This window comes from Neophocaena asiaeorientalis, unplaced genomic scaffold (assembly GCF_003031525.2).
Source record: "Neophocaena asiaeorientalis asiaeorientalis breed wild unplaced genomic scaffold, Neophocaena_asiaeorientalis_V1.1 scaffold465, whole genome shotgun sequence".
In the NCBI taxonomy this organism is placed as follows: domain Eukaryota; kingdom Metazoa; phylum Chordata; class Mammalia; order Artiodactyla; family Phocoenidae; genus Neophocaena; species Neophocaena asiaeorientalis.
In genome coordinates this window covers 478,445-497,512 of record NW_020174936.1, presented here as the reverse complement: position 1 = coordinate 497,512, position 19,068 = coordinate 478,445, and the positions used below count along the sequence as shown (strand labels likewise).

Genomic DNA, 19,068 nt, shown 5'->3' with positions numbered 1-19,068 from the left:
GCAGAACAAGGGACATGTCTTGTTTGTCTTTATGTCTAGTACAGTGCTTTACTGAAATGGATTAGAACACAAATGGCACATGCAAAGAATAATCATCAATAGCGGTTTCTCTTCTTTTAATCAGAACAGAGAACTCGCCTGAATGACAGCAGCATAGGACCAAGCTAGGAACTGAATTAAAGATCATGTTTCTCCTTCAAGGCACTTACAATCTAGTTGGAGAAAAAAGGTATCAAACCAGTGAGTTTCACCTGGAGAGCTTTTAAAAACAACAAAAAACCCCGGTACCTGCTCCCTGGCCCAAATGTCAGAGATTCTTTGATCTGGGTTGAGATCCAGGCATTTTTTTTTTTAAAACCCACTCAGATGGTTCTGATGAGTTGTCCGAGTTAGGAATCACCATACTGTATGAACCAATCTGTGAATCTACCATGAATATATAATTTATGTAATTAATCGCTGTTTCAAGTTAGAGGCAATAAATGGTGGAGGGCTTCCGAGAAGGGAGCAAGCACTGTGAAGGGGAAGAGTAGGGAAGGCTGCAGGGAGGAGGATGGAGAAGTTCAAGGACAGCAGAGAGGAGAGAATCCTAGGCTGAGGCCATCACCCAAATAACAGAAACTCCCCGTGAGTTGAGTAGCATCAAAGGAAGAAGGAATGTAACAACATACTCTAAAGAGCCAGCTTAGCCACCGTGAATATGGCAGAACACTGAAAAGCAGACCCACTGATCCACGTTACGGCAACCAAGATAACCAAACCGTTCCTGTGGTCTATGCAGCCTTATTGTGCCTTGAAATGTGATGCTGGGAAGATGACAGTCAGCCCAGTAAAACAAGAAAGAAGACTTGCAGGCAGGAGTTCAAAAAACCGCAATCTTAAACAGGCAAATCATCACCGTATTGAGAGATCTGACTTGACTGATGGAGGAAAAAAGTTATCCTAAACTGGGAAATTAAAACTGTCAGATTGCCATGATCAAGGAATGACAGACTTTATCTATCTGTATCTCTCTTGCTATGTGCATGTATATAAATACACACACACTTAACACACATGTATTTATCTGCTAAAGTCTCGTGAAGAGATTAAGCAGTCACGTCTATGGAAAAACAAAGCTTGTTTTCTGGGGTTATAATCTCTCTGTTCTTGCTGAAGTGCTAACATGTCATCAAAAATTCAAATTAAAGCTGTCTGATTTAGTGTGATCTCAAGCATCCAGACAGTGATTCTGCCGTTGTAATTATGTGCAATTAAAAGCTAAAATCAGCTTCTTACTAGTGGATTCCTATTTATAAGCAGACACAAACAGATGATATTAATGGCCTTTAGAACTTGAAAAAAAAATAAAATCATCACATGGTTGTCAACTGGCCCCCAGGCTTCTGTGATGCCTTTTGTGCTCGAAGAAAATATTTAGTTGAAGTTTTTCAATCCTATCCAGGGTTTCCCCCTGCAAATTTGGGGTGCCTTGGCCAATAAGCTGATGTGCACCTCCAAATGAATAACCAAAAGCAAAACTGATGTCTGCAAGAACTGGAAGCCAGACACACACGTAAGTCTGGCCCTAACGGTCTATTTTAAAACATGCTCCATATGAGGCAACAAACTAGCTAAAGGTACTAAACTACCAGCAAGTTCAGAATTGCTTATTAAACCATCATTAGTATCCTTTTTTAAAATTTATCTTATATGATATTTATTTATTTTAAAAAACTTTTTATTGGAGTATAGTCGCTTTACAATATTGTGTTTCTATTGTACAGCAAAGTGAATAAGCTATACGTATACATCTATCCCCTTTTTTTTGGATTTCCTTCCCATTTACATCACCACAGAACATTGAGTAGAGTTCCCTGTGCTATACAGTAGGTTCTCATTAGTTATCTATTTTATACATAGTATTAATAGTGTATATATGTCAATCCCAATCTCCCAATTCATCCTACCCACCTCCCTCCCCCCTTGGTATAAACCATCATTAGTATCTTAAAAAGCTTAGATTGCAAGCACATGGTCCGTGAGCACTATGCAAGGGGGCTGCAGAAACGTGCCTTTCCTCATATTTGTACTTAGGACACCTGTAAGCCCCGGATCAAAATAAACCGGAACTCATTTTTGATCCAGTTAGTAGAATGAGGTGATAATGCTGAACTTTATCTGAGCCCTGTACTCCCAGAAAGGAGTAACAGGTGAGGAATCTCCCTACTCTCTTGTTAGCTACAAAGGACCATCCTGCTCACACAGAGATAAGACCCCTTTCCATCCTTCCTCATGACTTCCTAAGACTGGTGGATGACTCCCTTGTTTACCTGCCTCCATAACCTTGGCCCCCTCCAGTTGCTTTGAGACATTCCTCATTAATAAACATTCTCCCCATTCCAAGTGCCTGAATAAAATCATCTCCTTAATCGTCCCATGCACTTTGTGGCTTTGGGTCCCACAATGGTGAACAAAGCCATTTGGTCTAAACCCAGAAGTCACACCGGAATTTGAGTGCTGCAGAGAAAACTTCTAATGTGGTGGTTTTTCCGATTTTTAAAAGGGACCATGCAGATGCCCAATTTATCACATACCTTGATTAACTTAGAGAACAACCTACCAATCTATCTGAAAATGTAATTACAATCAGGTTTGGATAAGCAGAAAAGCTACCAGTGACAATTTAATTTAGAGGAATTAAACAAGTTAACATCTCTTTGCAAGTAATTAAATGTTTAAACAGATTTTTCTGGAGCAGTTTGGTGTTATTAGCCCCCAAACAATACCACCTTCAATACATAAAGCGTTCTCTGAGAAATGAGATGCCTTCAAGTTTGCAGCTGCTGGGATTTAGACGAAGGAAAAAAAATCTAAAAGCACTATTTTGATTATAACTGACACCCCTCCCTCAAGACCCACACCTGCTTCTCTTGTATTTCCAGTCCCACTATTTACTTGCTTTCTAAGCAAAATGTCAAATTTCAATTGCAAACTGCACTCTGTGTTTCTTCTCAGGCGCCTGGATAGAAAACCAAAGCTGAGGAAATGCTAAACTAGGACGCCCTGCTCTGGAATGCACAAGGAAATACACAAAATAACAGGCATTATTAGAACCTAAGGAGAAAAGCCATGTTTTTAAACAATTACTAAAGCAGTATAGTTCTAGCATAAAGACAATTTCTGCGCCAGCTTGTTTCTCTGAAATTCTCTCTGCCACTGAACAGCTAGAACAGATAATAACTATTAGTAAATCAAACTCCTCTGCAATATCCAGCTGTGCCTCATGCATTTGCATACAGATAGAATGGGTATATGTTTTTAATATGTATGTGATACGTACTTTTACCACAGTCAAAGTGCATGGGACAAAGGAGGAGGAGAATGGCAATCGGATCAGCATGAGATAATAAAGTGGCCTAGCTAAAGTATTAGCCAGCGATTGATCTCAAACCGGGATGCTGCTTCTTCTGACCTGATTACTTACTATGCATAGATTCCATTAAATAGAGCTTAGACATGGAAAGCTTCTGGAAACACTCTAAATGCATAGAAGGATCTACAGCGCTCTGAATCCAAATTGTAACTGCATAGGAGCCCATGGCCCACACCTTCCCTGCTCGTATCAAGGCCCACGTTCAGGGTAGGCTGAGAGGTTAAAGGGCCGCCTGAGAGCTGGTGGGAAGCCCTGCCGAGTCCCACAGGGAGGGCCCTTCCCTTTCCTTCCCTTCCCCCCAAGCAAGCGTTTCACCCTCCAAACGAATGCCTCCCTCCTGAGAGGCTTGTCCTGTCCTGGCTGCAGAGCTCTAACTATCAGAGTGGGAAGGTAGTGAGGGAGCTGAACGATCACTTAGGGTCACGGTCCCCTTTGAAAAACTGATGACAGCCACGAATTCTTCTTTAAAAAAATGCAAATCGCCACACGCACATACAATTTTGGATGTAATTTCAGGGGCTCTAACAGACTTCCTGAATGAAGTCACAGACCCTAGGTCAAGGATTGCTGATCTGGTCCATCCCCTTCATTTTGCAGATGAAGACACAGAAGTGGGGAGGGATTGGAGAGCTGCTGACAAGGGAAAGGAAGCTTCCCTGCTAAATCCGCCTGACCTTCGCTACAAAAGAACCCCGAAAGGAAGATTAATTCGGCAGAAGGAATTCTCTGTGGTTTACACAAGCAGATGGTCTATAGAGTAAGGTTGCTCACCTGTCCCTTTTACTTAAAAATATGTAAACATATAATTTGCACAGCCAAGCCAGCCACACACCTCTCCATCTCTGTGCCTTCACCTCAGGCTGTCTCTGTCCCTGAGTGCAGGGGTATGATTCTTAATTTTTTGCTTCCCTCAATCTGATTATTGACATTTTGGGAAACTTTCCCTACCGCCTTCGCATCATCGTCCTCTCCCCTCTTGCTGCAATCCCATCAATCCTTTCTGACTGGCAAAAGCTGCCCTTTTCCCACATAAGCTGTGACACGTTTGCTTGGTTGTCTGAAGCCTCTGAACACCGTCTGCTACCTCCTCAGAGTTTCTACAGCCTGGAAACTTTTTTCTAAGTTTGTTGGTCTTCAGTCACAGAGCTGGGGCAGCACTGATATAGGTCTTTCCTGTGCTTTACATTGGAGTGATTTAAAAGTGGGTTCTTTAATTACGGAATCATCGTCACAGGAACAGAAAGAGTATGTGTGGGGTTCCTATCTGTCTGGCTGTGTCAGCATGCCAAATGCTCCTGGGCTGCCTGCATGGCTGGTGTTCCTTTGCTGGGTTTAAAGCTGACTCCTGATGCATGCAATAACTCTTAAAGAATTGAAGAAAGGTCAGATCTTCCCCAAGGATGAAGGACTTCCCTATAACTGAATAGAGTCCACTCAAAAGAATTAACTCAAGAAAAAAGGTACTTATGGGTGGGTGTGCTGCTTCTATGTCAAGTCAAAGTTTTCAGACCTGGGTACTAGGGTTCCTTCTATTAGAAGTGGAATTTCTTAACAGATTGCCCAGCTGGTGGTGAATATACTGCCTGTTTGAGCTCTACCTTTGTGGGTTTGTGACTCCACGAGACCAATGTCAATGGAATTTCTGTTCCAGCAAGCACTAGAGGTTTCACATTGCTCAGAAAAGGTTTGGGGACTCGACACACTCACGCTTTGCCCATCCTTTCCTCTGCCTGGAATGACCCCTTGCAAACTCTCTATTACAATTCAATCCATCCTCCAAAGGCTGTTTCCAAATGCTACCTTCTCCATATAGCTTTTCCCCATTTCCCCATATGGATCCCCACAGAACTCTGCAATTCTTTTATAGTATTTAGTTTATTCTAATTATTTGTATACTTGCCCTACCCCCTGCAACACTGTACGTGTGAAGCTTACCCTGCATCTTCTGCTGAGTCTAGCACAGGACTTTGCACATAACCGTCTATAAATAGCTACTGAATCAGCTGTCTACCTGGTTCTGAGATCTCCCAAGATGATGTGGATGGCGATGATGAGACTTCTGAGTTAATTCTTTGTGTAGCTTAAGGGCTACATGCCAGAAAACGGTACCAGTTCATGTGGACCCTGGCTTCCCCCAAATGTGAGCATTAAGGCAAGTTCTTGGTCCAATTTTAAAACATTTCCACTTAGAACAGAAAAACTGTAGCCATCTTAGGAACAACCACGCCAAGCAGAGAGAATTAAACAGCTAAACAACTAAATGAGTTCTAACATTGGGATTTTAATAGCCTCTAGCGTCTAAACTTGAGTTTTACATGTCATCTTTAAGAATGATATGGTCAAAAATTGCAAAGATGATGATTTTTAAGACTTGGGTATTCTGGTATATAAGGTGACTCCACCAAATAAAACAACAAAAACCACTTGAGTGCCTGCTAAGTGCAAGACCCAGGCCCAGAGGTGAGGGTGTTTGGGCACACCTCTCCCTGCATTCTGATTTACTTAGGCTGGGACTTGCTGTGTTCACTGGTGGTCAGGGTCACACCCGAGTTCATGTAAGAGTTCTGTGATGGCAAATCCGTAACTTTCCATATGTCCACCCGACTTCACCTCTGATGCTCTCCCTTTGATTTGCAAAATGCAGGCCCATAGGGAAACCTCAACAATCCTGCGGGCCTCACAGCTGACGTGGCCCAAGCTGTGCAGACCATGTTGGTACCCTGCTGGGTGGAGTCACCACGCTTGGGAGATACACTGCTCTTTTTGTGAAAGGCAGCCCCCCCCACCCCCAGTGACAAATGGGCTCTACAGTTCAGGCATTCCAGAGGATGCGCTCAGCTTCCAGATGGGAGCACCACCAAACAGGTTGTAGACGGAGAGGGAAAAGGAAAAATTAAAGCTATTAATATGCTGGAAGGAATAAAGAGACTGGTTTCTTAAGGGGGTCCCTAGGATGTGACTCAGGTTCCTCAAGCCAGGGACAGCCCACTTTCTTTCCTATCCCCTTCTGGGCCCAATATTTTGGCCAAAGGGGGGCAGGGCTCAACCCCCTTGACCACAGGAGCCTCACACACATTCCATTGTTTCCTGCCCCCTCACTGAGCCTGTACTAAGCCAGGGGGTGCCTCACTATTGCTATACCTAGGGGAATAAACTCATTTAAATCAAACTGTGAGCAGTACTAGAAATAATGTTAAATTAAGTATAGGATGGTGCTTCCTGTGACAATTTTTCATTGTATTTTATTGATTTATTGATATTTATTAATTAAAAATATGGGACGGCACACACCAGGGTGTATAGTTGTAAACAGATATATCGAAATACGTATTCCTCATCTCTCTCCACACACAGACAGCCACATATGCTTGCTTTCAAGGCACTGAAAGGACTCACCCTTCAGCCTTATCTTTACAACTTGCCACCCTGGAGTGGTGTTCCCTACCAACACATACATCCGGATGCATTTATGAGTGTATGTACGATCTGCAGATGTTTTATTTATAAGTGGCCAACTCACTGCAGCACTGAAACATGCATTTACAAATAGATATCTGTTTTATGAAACCCTATTCCTTTGTTTTAATAGCTGAGCTATCCAGCCATACCATGATAATGTACAAGGTAAATGGGTCTCCATCTCTAGAACCTGTTCCAAGTTTCCTCAAATGTGACTAACTGCATGAATTTCCCAACCATCAGAGATCCGCCCCCGTCAAAAAAAAAAAAAAAGACCAGTTTATTCTAGACATGAAACCTGCACAGTTATAAATTGCAGGGGTTTTAGGGGTGAACTTTAACTTGAAACTACCCTGAAAACTGAGATTTTGCTCCAGGGGTAACATGAAGAAGAAAACTACCTTCCTGGAAAGCACTTACGACATAAAAGGGAAACATACAGCTATTTTATATTTGGGGATGAAATCTGTATTATACAGAAGTTTGGGTGCTTAGAGTATTTATAAGGATGAAATACAAAGGCTAAAAACCTTTGAACCGATATCTTTAAAATGATTATTATTTAAAGTGATGAGAGAAAACTAGTCAGAATTTGTCCTGATTGCAATAATCTGAAGACAGGGAATGGTATGCAAAACATTAGAAAGAGTAGACTATAATTATTATTTATTAATGCTTGATGCTAACGTTATTCTAACAGCTTCTGCGTTGTCAAATCAACAATCTGCACTAAATAAATGACCATTTGGGAATTGTTAGGGAACGTCTCTGTTCCTCTCCCTGCTTGACTAAAAACTGTCATTTGCAATCAAAGAAAGCGGCCTTGGAGCTGAGAACACAGCACTTGCAGCCTTATAGTTGTCCCTTTCTGAGGAAAGACCAAAGATTCACATTAACTTGATCTTTTGCAGCCAATCTAATTTCATTCTACATGAATCCAAGAGGACTCCACGCCACATTCAGAATTTCCTGTAGGACTGCACTAAAAACTTAATATGCTGACTATCTTTTCTGTTACCAATCCTCTGAATTCTGAGAGGCTGTAATAGCAAATGAGGACAAGGAATAACCTAGATTAACTTGTGACCCTTGAGTGTGAAGCAAAGGAAAAGAATTCTGCATTAAGTTTCAAATTGGTGATGGGTTTTTAAGAAGTGAAAACTACTATCTGAGGATGTGAGCTTCAAAAAGCACCCACTGAAATGAAGTAAATAATATTGGCTTTGCTGAGTCTGTGGATGCTTTAAACCCCATCCTGGTCCTTTTAACAGAATGTTAAGCACAGATATGTAACTGGAGAATTCTAGTGTAACTAAAAAAGTCTACTTACCATCAATTCCTCAGGTGCTGGCCTTTCTTTTGGTTGTTTTCTCATGCTGTAAGAGAAAAACTCATATTATCTATATCACTTGTAAATTTGTGCTACAATTTCCACCATGGGCTATTTCTCCTGGAATTTGAATGTTTTCAAAATTCATCATGTTCAATTCTTGGCCGAAGCATTAGCATGTATTCCCTTTCTTTTATTTTGACCTTCAATTAATCAGATTTTGGGGGAATCTCATGAATCAAAAATGCAAAGATTTTTTGGGGGGAGTTACTCTTGCAATACAGATAAAGAATGAATTTAAATTTATCCTAATTCTACTTCTGAAACTAATGTGAAAAAAAAAAGCAGCAATGTTCGTTTCCTGACTCAGTTATCAATTCATTTCAAACAAATTTAGGGAACAATATACTTCTTTTTTGGTAACTGGGATAAGACAATAAGAAAAGAAACATGAATATCAGGTCAAATGAGAAAACATCTCATTCCTTCATTATTATTCCAAATGACAAGTAATATATAAAAGAGGTCAGGTATCTAGATAATGCTACAAAAGGGTTATTACATTATCTCAACTTTCATTTATTTTGGCTACCATGAAAGCTGATAATTCATTAAACAGCTGTCAGAAAGTTACGTTTGTTTAAGCTGCTTAAAGAATCACATTCCTCCTGCAAAATATTTCGTCTCATGTGCAACAGTCATAATCAGTAGCTGTAGCATGTACTTAGCTACGTGATGAAGCACCCAGTCATGGGACTGAGGTAACTGTGGGTAAGCTGCCTACTTGATGGCCGATTTATACTAAACTCAGAGTATCTGTGGGATGAAGTCAGGAAAAGAGACTGCTGCTTCTATTACTCGGAAAATCACACAGACACTTTTTCTTATATAAGGCAACCTCAAACAAGCAAGAAAAAAAAAGCCCTTCATACAATCTCTGCATTCGCCGACAGTATTTTTTTTTTTTAAGTACAGAGATCTAATGATCATTTGGTAAACAAGAACCGTAGTTATGAACCATTAATGACATCGAGGACATTTGCCTTCCCTATAAATAACCATATGCATCTCTCAAATACTGCATCCATTAGCAAGTAATTCAAGCTGTCTCGCCAGTGGAGTTGGTAACAGTCTTAATCTGACATGCCAAAGTAGCTGTATCTCTTGGGAAAACAAGGCTATTACCCACTATCATTTCTGTTTTGGCTTGACATCTGTGGAAATTTCAACACAGGTTATCCCTCCCTCTGTCTCCATAAAACTTTTATACAACAGCTGATTAATTTTTTGGACAGAAGGCAGGCAAAGCCCTATCTGCTTTTCTCCCTCTCTGCTCAGAAAGGGCCCCACCCCCAGGTTGGTCTCAGACCACATAGTAGGATAAGCACAGTGGTCACGGCACAAATCCAACGTCTCGGAGCGGGTGATGCCAAAACCCGGCGCTCCAGGCAGCTTGGGAATCACACGGTTTGTTTTTCAATTTCTGCATCTCAAAATAGGATATTCCCATCATGTGCTTCTGTTTCTAGGAATTTCGTGTAAAGGAAATTAAGAGAGGCTGATACATATTTCTAGATAATGGCTCTAATATTAATGAGCTCAGGATTCTAGTGTTTACCCAATACGTACCTGTTTTCCCAACATGGCATATTTTGGAAAAAATGTTTGCAGAGTGAAAACAGTTTTTACAAGCTACGGAATATTATGTAAGTATTTTAAGTAAACAGAAATAGTGTTAATAAAAATTTTAGAAGTTGGGAGTTAAAATTCTCTTCCCCACATATTCTCCTATGGAATATAAACTACACGAGACATTTTTATTAAGAGGTAACATATTACATTTAGTCAAAAAGGTGATAAAGCTTGACATTTATATTAAGGAATATTTCTTGGTTTCACTTTAGCGGCATCATCAGACGGATCATGGGGGAGAGGGGGAGGGGCCAGTGCACAACCATTTCGGTTTAGCAAGGAATCCTGAATGCACCATTTTGTGGCACCACAGGAATGAAGGGCTCATTTTCCACTAGTGGATGCAACTCTGAAGGGGTGATGAAATAAGGACTTTGATTGAAGGAGGGAAAGAGAAGTAAAGGTGCTTATGAAGGAGTTCCAGAATGTCCACAACAGTTGCTAGTTAGTCCTGTCTCCTGCTTTGGGGTGGTCATCTCTCTGCTCCTAATTTCCTTCTCTCTCTCTCTCTCCATGCTGGGGTGAGGGAGAGGGGAGAAGGATGGCAGTGGAGCAACTAGGCCTTCCAAGACCACATGGGTCCTTCTGAATAGGGGGGAGGTGGATAATGTGAAAGGGATAATAAAAGAAAACTTCATTCTATGGGGAGGAAAAAGGCAGAAGGCTGGAAAAGAACCCTTGGCAGAAAAATGCCTGTTTCCTCAGATATAAAATGACAAGGGGTTGCCTAGAGACTCTAAGGGCCCCTTGGATCTAAATCCTGTGGCTCCTCTCTCAGTTCTTATAATGGATAAAGTGGGCCTAGTGGAACTGTGTCTTCATAGTCTCTCAAACATCAAAATTCAATGAAATGGGACACCACTATTGTGTCTAAAATATAACCAAAGATAAAAGTTATTTACTGAAAATCCAATGAATTAATAAACTATGCTGCTTCCACTAAGTGACAGACACTTTTATGGGTAACTTGAGGTTACATTAATAAAAATAAGCTTCATATGTCTGTTCAATAGGGGCTATAAAATTATGTATTTCTTAAAAAAAAAAAATTGGATAGCAACAGTACCTGTGCTCAAAGAAGGAGCCTGATTCTCAGCAGTTTATTAAAACAGGAAAAAGCCTCTAAAGTACGTTTATGACCCTTTGTGTAAATAACGTTTACATAATTTAAACAATTCTTCAGCTTTGCTGCCCCATCTGCCCAAGGCCCCGAAGTCCCTCCCGTCTCCAAAAGGAAGCAGGGCGAGCCATAAGGTCTCACGGAGCCGCAGAGTTAATGGCATGTATCATTTACATTGAGGGCATGGCATGTTTGCAAACGGGCTCACCACTGAGTGATGAAATGTACAAATGGCTCGGAGAACTCTCCAACCGGAAGGACGGGTGAATCCTGGGATGGAGGAAAAACAAGTCACCAAAAGTCACAACAATTCCTTTTCTTTATACCCTCCACCCCCAATCCCAAAGGAACATATAAAGATGAATATATAACAAGGATTCACCACCATGTGGAAAGGAAAATAAGGCCTCATCCAATTAAAAAAACGGTCTACACTCTCTTCCACATGTTTATGTAAAAAATGCCAAATTTAAAGCCATACACATTTTACCATGGTGAGAAACATGAGAGCAAAGAGGGAAGGGAGGTGAAAAAAGGACAATGATAGCCACAGGGTAGGAAAGAAGGTACGAAAGTGTAAATGAGAAATTAATGATTATTTAAGTAACACACAAATGGTCTTGTAATTAACAAAGAGCTGTGAAATTATTCTTGTGTTGACCTTTGTTTCTTTTACTGGGTTTGCTATTTACACTTTTCTTTTTATTTACATTTATTAGTATATACAGCTGCTCTTAACTGCTTGCCCCTAACTGAATCATGTGTGTCAGAGTTGGGTTTGTTTTTTTTTTTTCACTTTAATAGAAAAGCTTTTTATAGGGGAAGCGGTTTCCTGAAAAGGAATTTCAGCCTATTTGCCAGTCTAGGCAAACTCATCATATGAGAAAGCCAGTGAATTAAGGACACAATGAAAAACGCCCACCTTGCCCACGAACAGAACTAGGATGGAGGTGGCAGTCACTCAAGAGAGCAGAAAACTACACAGCGACAAACGACAACTACCATGTAACACAGGGAGCAAACCCCATTACCATTTGCAAAGGAAGGCTTTAAGAATTTAGGAGTTTTTTCAAGAATGACAGAGAGAGCCACTGTGTTTATAGTGTAAGGGCTCAGAATGTAATGAAATTACACTGCAGAGTACTTTAACAGTCATCTCATTAGACCTACAGTTGGAACAAGAGAGCCACATAAAGTAGGCAGCTGCAAATGACTCCATTCTCATCTATTCTCATTTGCTATTAAAAATACCTTTCGGCGGCTCTTTTCCTCCCTGACATCCCTACACAAAGTGCCCTGCAAAGTATGATACATGCACCTATTTAAATTAACAAAGGAATGACTTATTTTAATCTCACTGTGCTTTGGAGTGCTTTGGCCATTTGGATGAGCAATATATCATTACATACAACCTTCCAGCGCTGCAGGCAAGAAACTCAGAGCATGCAGCATTTGGTGGGAGCCAAACAATTTCTCTAGCACACAACTGTGTCAAATGCATGCATGTATTCATTATTGAGAACAAGAGGAAATAGCTTTGATGTAGTGGAAAAAAGAAGATGATAAAAGCACCTCTGCAATATGCGTGTCATTATCAATGGTGGCAGATAGATACAACTGCACAGCCTCCTATGTGATTAGTAAATATACATATAATTGCTGTGGCCAATTATCAGAAAAATGAGATCGGTAATTACAAGACAGAAAATTAACTAGAACTCTTATTAAGGCTTTGTTTCCAAATCAAACAATTGGAAACTACCGGAAAATACAATTAAATCAAAGGGAACTGAGGGGGTCAAAGGAGCCAAAAAAAATAATCCCAAAGTTAAAAAAAAAAGGAATGTGAACCAAATGTTTCTTAGTTTTTGCATATCTGTCCTCTTTGAATTAACATTATTTGTCCAGAAGAGGGGAAGGTTAGTAATTGTAAACTTAAAATTCTCATCAATAGAGAAAGGCTTCCAAGAGGAAAGGAAAACAAAGGAAAATGGGAGTGCAATAAAGTCTTGCCAAGTTCAAAGGATTACATGCAGGCATTACATAGAGAGGACGTGAAAGAGGGTGGGGGGCGATGAAATAGTCTGCTCAAAAGAAACAAGGCACGCAGTTAACATGACAAGGCCTCGATAAAGGTATTATAAAATGGTCACAGAAGTACTACCGGTTTGAAGAGCAAAAATAAAACATGGTATCAATTTCAGCCCAGTCTGTTTTAGGAAAGCCATATATATCAACCAAGCCTGCAAGATTCTACGAGGCCCAGTTCAAGAGATGACATTTTACTGTCTCAAACACTATTAGTAAAGAGACAGTTCAAAGTCTGAGGTACAAAAATTATGGACTCTAATCAGGTAGTTAGTTTTCTAAGTCATTCCTTTCTGAAATTTTTTTGGAGGCTGTAGTACTGGAAGTGTCTGAGTAGTAGCTGCTTTAAAATGAATGTTTAGGAAAATAAAAGCCTACTGTCTTTAATGTGGCTGAATATTTACCAAGATGGTTAAAATTCTAGACTGGTTTTATACAAAGATCCTGGTATAAAACGTGATGCTAATGTGGGCCTCATTTCAAAGTATGATACCAAGAGTAAATTAATGAATTATAGACTAGGCAACTTGATGAAGACGTCATTTTAACGTGGATGAGAAACAAAATGAGGAAACTGTGACATCCTTGCATGGGTAGTTAATTTTATTTAAGACCTGATATTGTAGCCTGTTAAGTTCCTCATAATATAAAACTAAGGAACCCTGGGTGGTACCCATGAATAATTTATTTCACTTGTGAAAATGCCAGCCCAAGTCGACTCTGCAGAACCACAGAGAGTGGGTTCTCATCTCAGTGGTGCCTGGAAAGAATCAGTCATCAAAGATGTGGGGGGAAATTCTAATCTCACAAGCATAATGCCAGATATTTCTTTTCATTAAAATCCACGTCTCCTGTGTATCTCAGAGGAGAATTTTCTGAGATACAGAAGACTGACTAGTGGGGGGCGGGTTCAGAATGCCACACGCAAACACGGGGTGGGGGAGTCCTCTGAGAGCCTCCAACTCCACAGAAGCACGCAGGCTGTCAACAATCCAAAGAAGGCAAACGAACAGACCTGACAGTATTCCCCAAGCTGGAGGATTTTTAAGTATTCCTTTCTCACTTTTAAGCAAGTAAAATTAGAAGTTAGTTTAGATCAGGATATAAAAAATCTCCGAGACTCGGATCTGTCTATTTCGTTATCTAATTCCAACCTGTGCGAAGGAGGAAAGGAGGCTCGCAGTAAAGCCACTCCAGCATCGCCGTGGCACCCAGGGAGGGGAAGTAGCCAGTCACTGTGGGGTTAGAGCGAGACAGAACCATGCCCAGGGGTTCGGAGGATCTCGTAAAGTCACTGCTGCTACTTATCAGAAATGTTCTCTGTGGAACACGGGTTCAGGCAAGATGAAGAAAAAATACATTTCAAAAATGTAAACACAAATTAGAGAAGCAGTGACACCAGCAACTCTCAGTATTGGCTGAAATGGACTCTAAATTGTTAATAAAAGTCACTCTCTTTAAGACCCTGGGTGCCATACTTCACCTTGAGGGCTTTTGGGGGGATACTTTTCTGTTGAACTTCTAAGCATGGAGGTATGGAACGAAACAGAGGACACAACCTTAACCAAAAACCTTGACCTGAGATTCCGGTCCTGAATCAACTTTAGCGTCCTGCTAAGGGAAACAGGCCGTTCTATTACAGAGCAGGCAACCGTTATATAAAAACAGCTGCTGCAGCCATTTCAGTAAGCAATTCTGGTCATCACGGAGGACAGTCTCCAAGTCTCAGAGCTTTGGGGAACTACCTAGTCAGCCCCTCCTGCTAAACAACTGGAACACAAGCAGGCAGCACACTAGAGAACGGCGAAGGACGAGAAGAAAGTTTGAGTGATGCCTTTGTCTTGTGAATAATGAACAGTTCAGGAAGGTCAACCCATTACAACAGAAACTGTTTAATTATTAATTATGTGCAATCTATGAGCAAAAGGACAAGTTCAGAATGTTTAATGTATGCTAACTTCAACTGGACTCTCTCTGGGTATTTTGTTATTAGCACTTGTCAGCAAGGTACTCAAGCATAAAAAAAGGTTAAGGAGCAGAAAATCCGTGTGTGTGTGTGTGTGTGTGTGTGTGTGTGTGTGTGTGTGTGTGTACCTGCAACAAGGTGGGGGAGGGGAGAAGGAGGTCCAACTCCAACCACAACTGCTGCTGGTTCACCTGCAGAGTAAGTGTGCCAAAAGTACACTTTGTGATCTTGAGAGCAGGCAAGTAAGTTGGATACTCCAAATAAAGAAAACATAAATGAGAAAAATGCTTTTGAAATGACTTACTTAAAAGGGAAATCATTATTTTAAAGGCATAGTTTTTTTTTTTAAGCCATGTTGTTTCTTGGCTTTAAAGAATCCGTGTCATTAATGTTCAAGCACATGCTAGCATGCACACACACACACAAGTGCATGTAAAACTGGTATAATCTGAATAAATTCAGTGGATGGTATCATGCCAATTTCCTGGTTGTGATATTGTACTATACTTATAAACTGTTACCATTGGGGGAAACTGGGTGAAGGGTACATAGGATCTTTCCATATTATTTCTCACAACTGCTTGTGAATCTAAAATAACGTCAAGGGCTTCCCTGGTGGCACAGTGGTTAAGAATCTGCCTACCAATGCAGGGGACACAGGTTCGAGCCCTGGCCTGGGAAGATCACACATGCTGTGGAGCAACTAAGCCCGTGCGCCACAACTACTGAGCCTGAGCTCTAGAGCCTGTGAGCCACAACTACTGAGCCCACGTGCCACAACTAGTGAAGCCTGCGTGCCTAGAGCCCGTGCTCCACAACAAGAGAAAGCCACGACAATGAGAAGCCCGCGCACCGCAATGAAGAGTAGCCCCCGCTCACCTCAACTAGAGAAAGCCCGCGCACAGCAACGAAGACCCAACACAGCCAAAATAAAATAAATGAATAAATAAATAAATAAAATAAAATGATGTCAAAATAGGAAGTTTAAAAGTAAAAGGGTAAGGAGCTATTTTTGTTTAAACTCATGAGGTCCAGATTTTTAGCAGAGCTCTGCTTTGAATAATGGAGAAGCCTGGCATAACTATTTAACTGGAAGAAAGTTGAGGGGCCTTTGCTTTACAAATACACCTGAGGATTTAATTTTTGCCTTGAATTCATAATTAAAGATGACAATGGAACCTGACAATGATGTGGTGGTTAATTCAGACACTAATAGGGCGTAGACACAAAATGCTGCATAAAAATGATACAATCGTTCATTACTTATTTATTGCTTCACTCATTCAACAATTTTCTTGACCATCTACCATGTCAAAGGCACTGGGCTGGCACTGTGGGATGACTGATACTTGATCCATAGCCTGGAAGAATTTGTGTGTTGTTCAGAGGGATAAGACGTGCAGCCCTAAGAGCGATGGGGAAGAAACTTATTGTGAGAGTCTGGAGGGCTGTGAGGTACCGTTTTTGCTCTCCCACTTTCTTCCTTCCTCACTTCCAGAGAGCACCTGGGGGTGAAGGGACCTTGAACATCTTAATCTGTGTCATGTTCCTTTCTCTTTGCAAAACAGACATTCCTTCAAACCAAGCTTTTATACGTATCAGCAGTAAAACGTAAAAAAGATAGAAGGACAACTTCTCAAAAATCTCAAGGTGTTGGCCACACTGGTGAATTCTGAGGTCAGCTGTGCTGTGGTTAGATTAAACCAGGCAAGTTAAGTGAAACATGGCAATCCTTTTTAACAGTTTTTAACAGCCTATTTCTAGACTTCTTGGTGTCAAGCCATCAAGCCAACACATTAATTAACATTAGAGAATCACCTGCAGTCTGACCAGTACTGAGAGTTATGCTCTAGCATTTTAAAAATAAATCTTTTAATTCAAGCCTAATGTTCCTTTGGCCTGGCCCAACAATTTCTGGTCCTACACTCTGGGGTTCATACTAACTGGCACAGCTCTCCTAGATCAATCCACATGTATCTGCAATGCTGGGATTGAAGGTTATTTGTGATTCCAGTGGCTTCACATCAGGCAGGACAGCATTTTGCCTTATCAGATCCCAAATTGTTTTTTGATCCTCCACCGTTCACTGCCTTAGAATAGCATCTTTGTGAGACAACTGGCAGAATCCACAGAACAAATCTACTCTTGACCGGGGAGGGAACCTTGTTTATTTGGGAAGGACACCAAAAGACAAAAAAACTGGACTCTCGGGGCTTCCCTGGTGGCACAGTGATTGAGAGTACGCCTGCCGATGCAGGGGACACGGGTTCGTGCCCCGGTCCAGGAAGATCCCACATGCCGCGAAGTGGCTGGGCCCGTGAGCTATGGCCGCTCAGCCTGTGCTCCGCAACGGGAGAGGCCGCAACAGTGAGAGGCCCGCGTACCCCAAAAACAAAAACAAAAAAAAAACAAAAAAAAAACCATGGGAGAACCAGCTATTAGCCAAGTACAACCAGGTGGCTTATAAAAAACACAAAACGTAAATTAACAGGTCTAAAGGAATCTCTAAAATTTGAGATTATACAGATTTTTTCCTATTTTCTTTTTCTCCTAAATGTTTTGGCAGTTCTTCAGTATTGGGATAAAAGGGAAGAGAAACAAACTTTGTCATTTATGTCAAAACTAACCCTTCATTTTTTGTCATTTAAAAGACTTACATTTACTCAGAGATTTTCTAAACATATGGCAAAGATCTTGGTGTTTCACAAAATTCCTTGAAAACAGGTAGGTGGAGAACTGGAAAATGAATTTAATCTCTTAAACCATATTTGCAATTGCTTGCTTTCCAAAGCCAATGAACATCTTTTTTCTTTTTATTTTAGGTCTCTCGTTGGTCATAAGCTATAGTGTACAGTATTATTTAGAGGTGCCTATCTGAATGGTACACACACACACACACACACACACACACCTGCACACTAACTCCCACATACACCTCCCTTTTCAATGGCTTAGGCAGAGCAGCAAAAAACATGCTTGTCTCATACCAAAGAGATTTCATTTACAAAAGTAAAACCTGTTATTGTCCCCCCTCTCTCTCTGTAGCCTCCCAAGGCATTTCTATTGCTTTTTCATAAAACACTGCTGCAAATAATCAAGCATGACCACTGACATCCATGAGATTGAGTTTTAGGAACCATTCAATGCGCTCACCCTCGTGGGAAGCCTCCTGCTCAGGCTAGTCTAAAGGTAATTATTCAGCAATTCCTACCTGTGGTTTTACCTTGTCCCTATATAGTGTTTGAATTTCATACACTGGTAAGGTCAGTTTTTTTCCTCAGGAAAAGTCCAGCTACACATGTTTGGATCCAGGACCTAAATTATAATGTTAATATACACACTGCCATTTCACCAGGTCCTATGTGTAGAAATGCTGATTAAAAGCAATCTTAAAGGTAGGTCAGGGCTTCCCTGGTGGTGCAGTGGTTGAGAGTCCGCCTGCTGATGCAGGGGACACGGGTTCGTGCCCCGGTCTGGGAAGATCCCACATGCCGCGGAGCGGCTGGGCCCGTGAGCCATGGCCGCTGAGCCTGCGCGTCCGGATCCTGTGCTCCGCAACGGGAGAGGCCACAACAGTGAGAGGCCCGCGTACCGCAAAAAAAAAAAAAAAAAGAGGTTGGTCAACAACTATATTAAACAAAAATGAAAGGAAAATCCAGGAGTGAAAAAGAACCCTTAACAGGCTCCTAAATGAAAGGAATCATTCCTCTTTTCATAGGTGAAGGGTTAACATTGAAACAGCTGAGCTACATCCACATACCATTCAAGGGCAAGAACCTGGCAGGCCCATGTCCTGAAAAATCAACAAGCCATAACACTACCCAGATAGACTTAGGGAACTTGCTGAAATCCAAAGTCCACATCGCCACACTGTGTGTCCTCCTGAGTGTTCACTCAACTGTTAGTTAAAATAATTACTGCCATTTGCCACCTGCACAGCCAGTTATGGATACGGGGAAAACAGAACTTCCAGTGGCTGCATGGTGTAGGAGTGTCAG

At 41.2% G+C, this 19,068-nt stretch overlaps 1 protein-coding gene across 5 annotated transcripts in view; it reads right to left on the bottom strand.

Annotated features, from left to right (window-relative positions):
• Nucleotides 1-19,068, bottom strand: part of MAP2K5 (mitogen-activated protein kinase kinase 5) — a 270,206-nt gene that overhangs the window by 28,952 nt on the left and 222,186 nt on the right. For all 5 annotated transcript variants that reach the window (XM_024761657.1, XM_024761655.1, XM_024761656.1 and 2 more), the window contains 2 exons: nt 11,225-11,286; nt 8,205-8,250 (listed from right to left, as the gene is read on the bottom strand). In XM_024761657.1, coding sequence (XP_024617425.1) covers nt 8,205-8,250; nt 11,225-11,286 — 108 coding nt within the window. The remainder of the gene's footprint in view (nt 1-8,204; nt 8,251-11,224; nt 11,287-19,068) is intronic.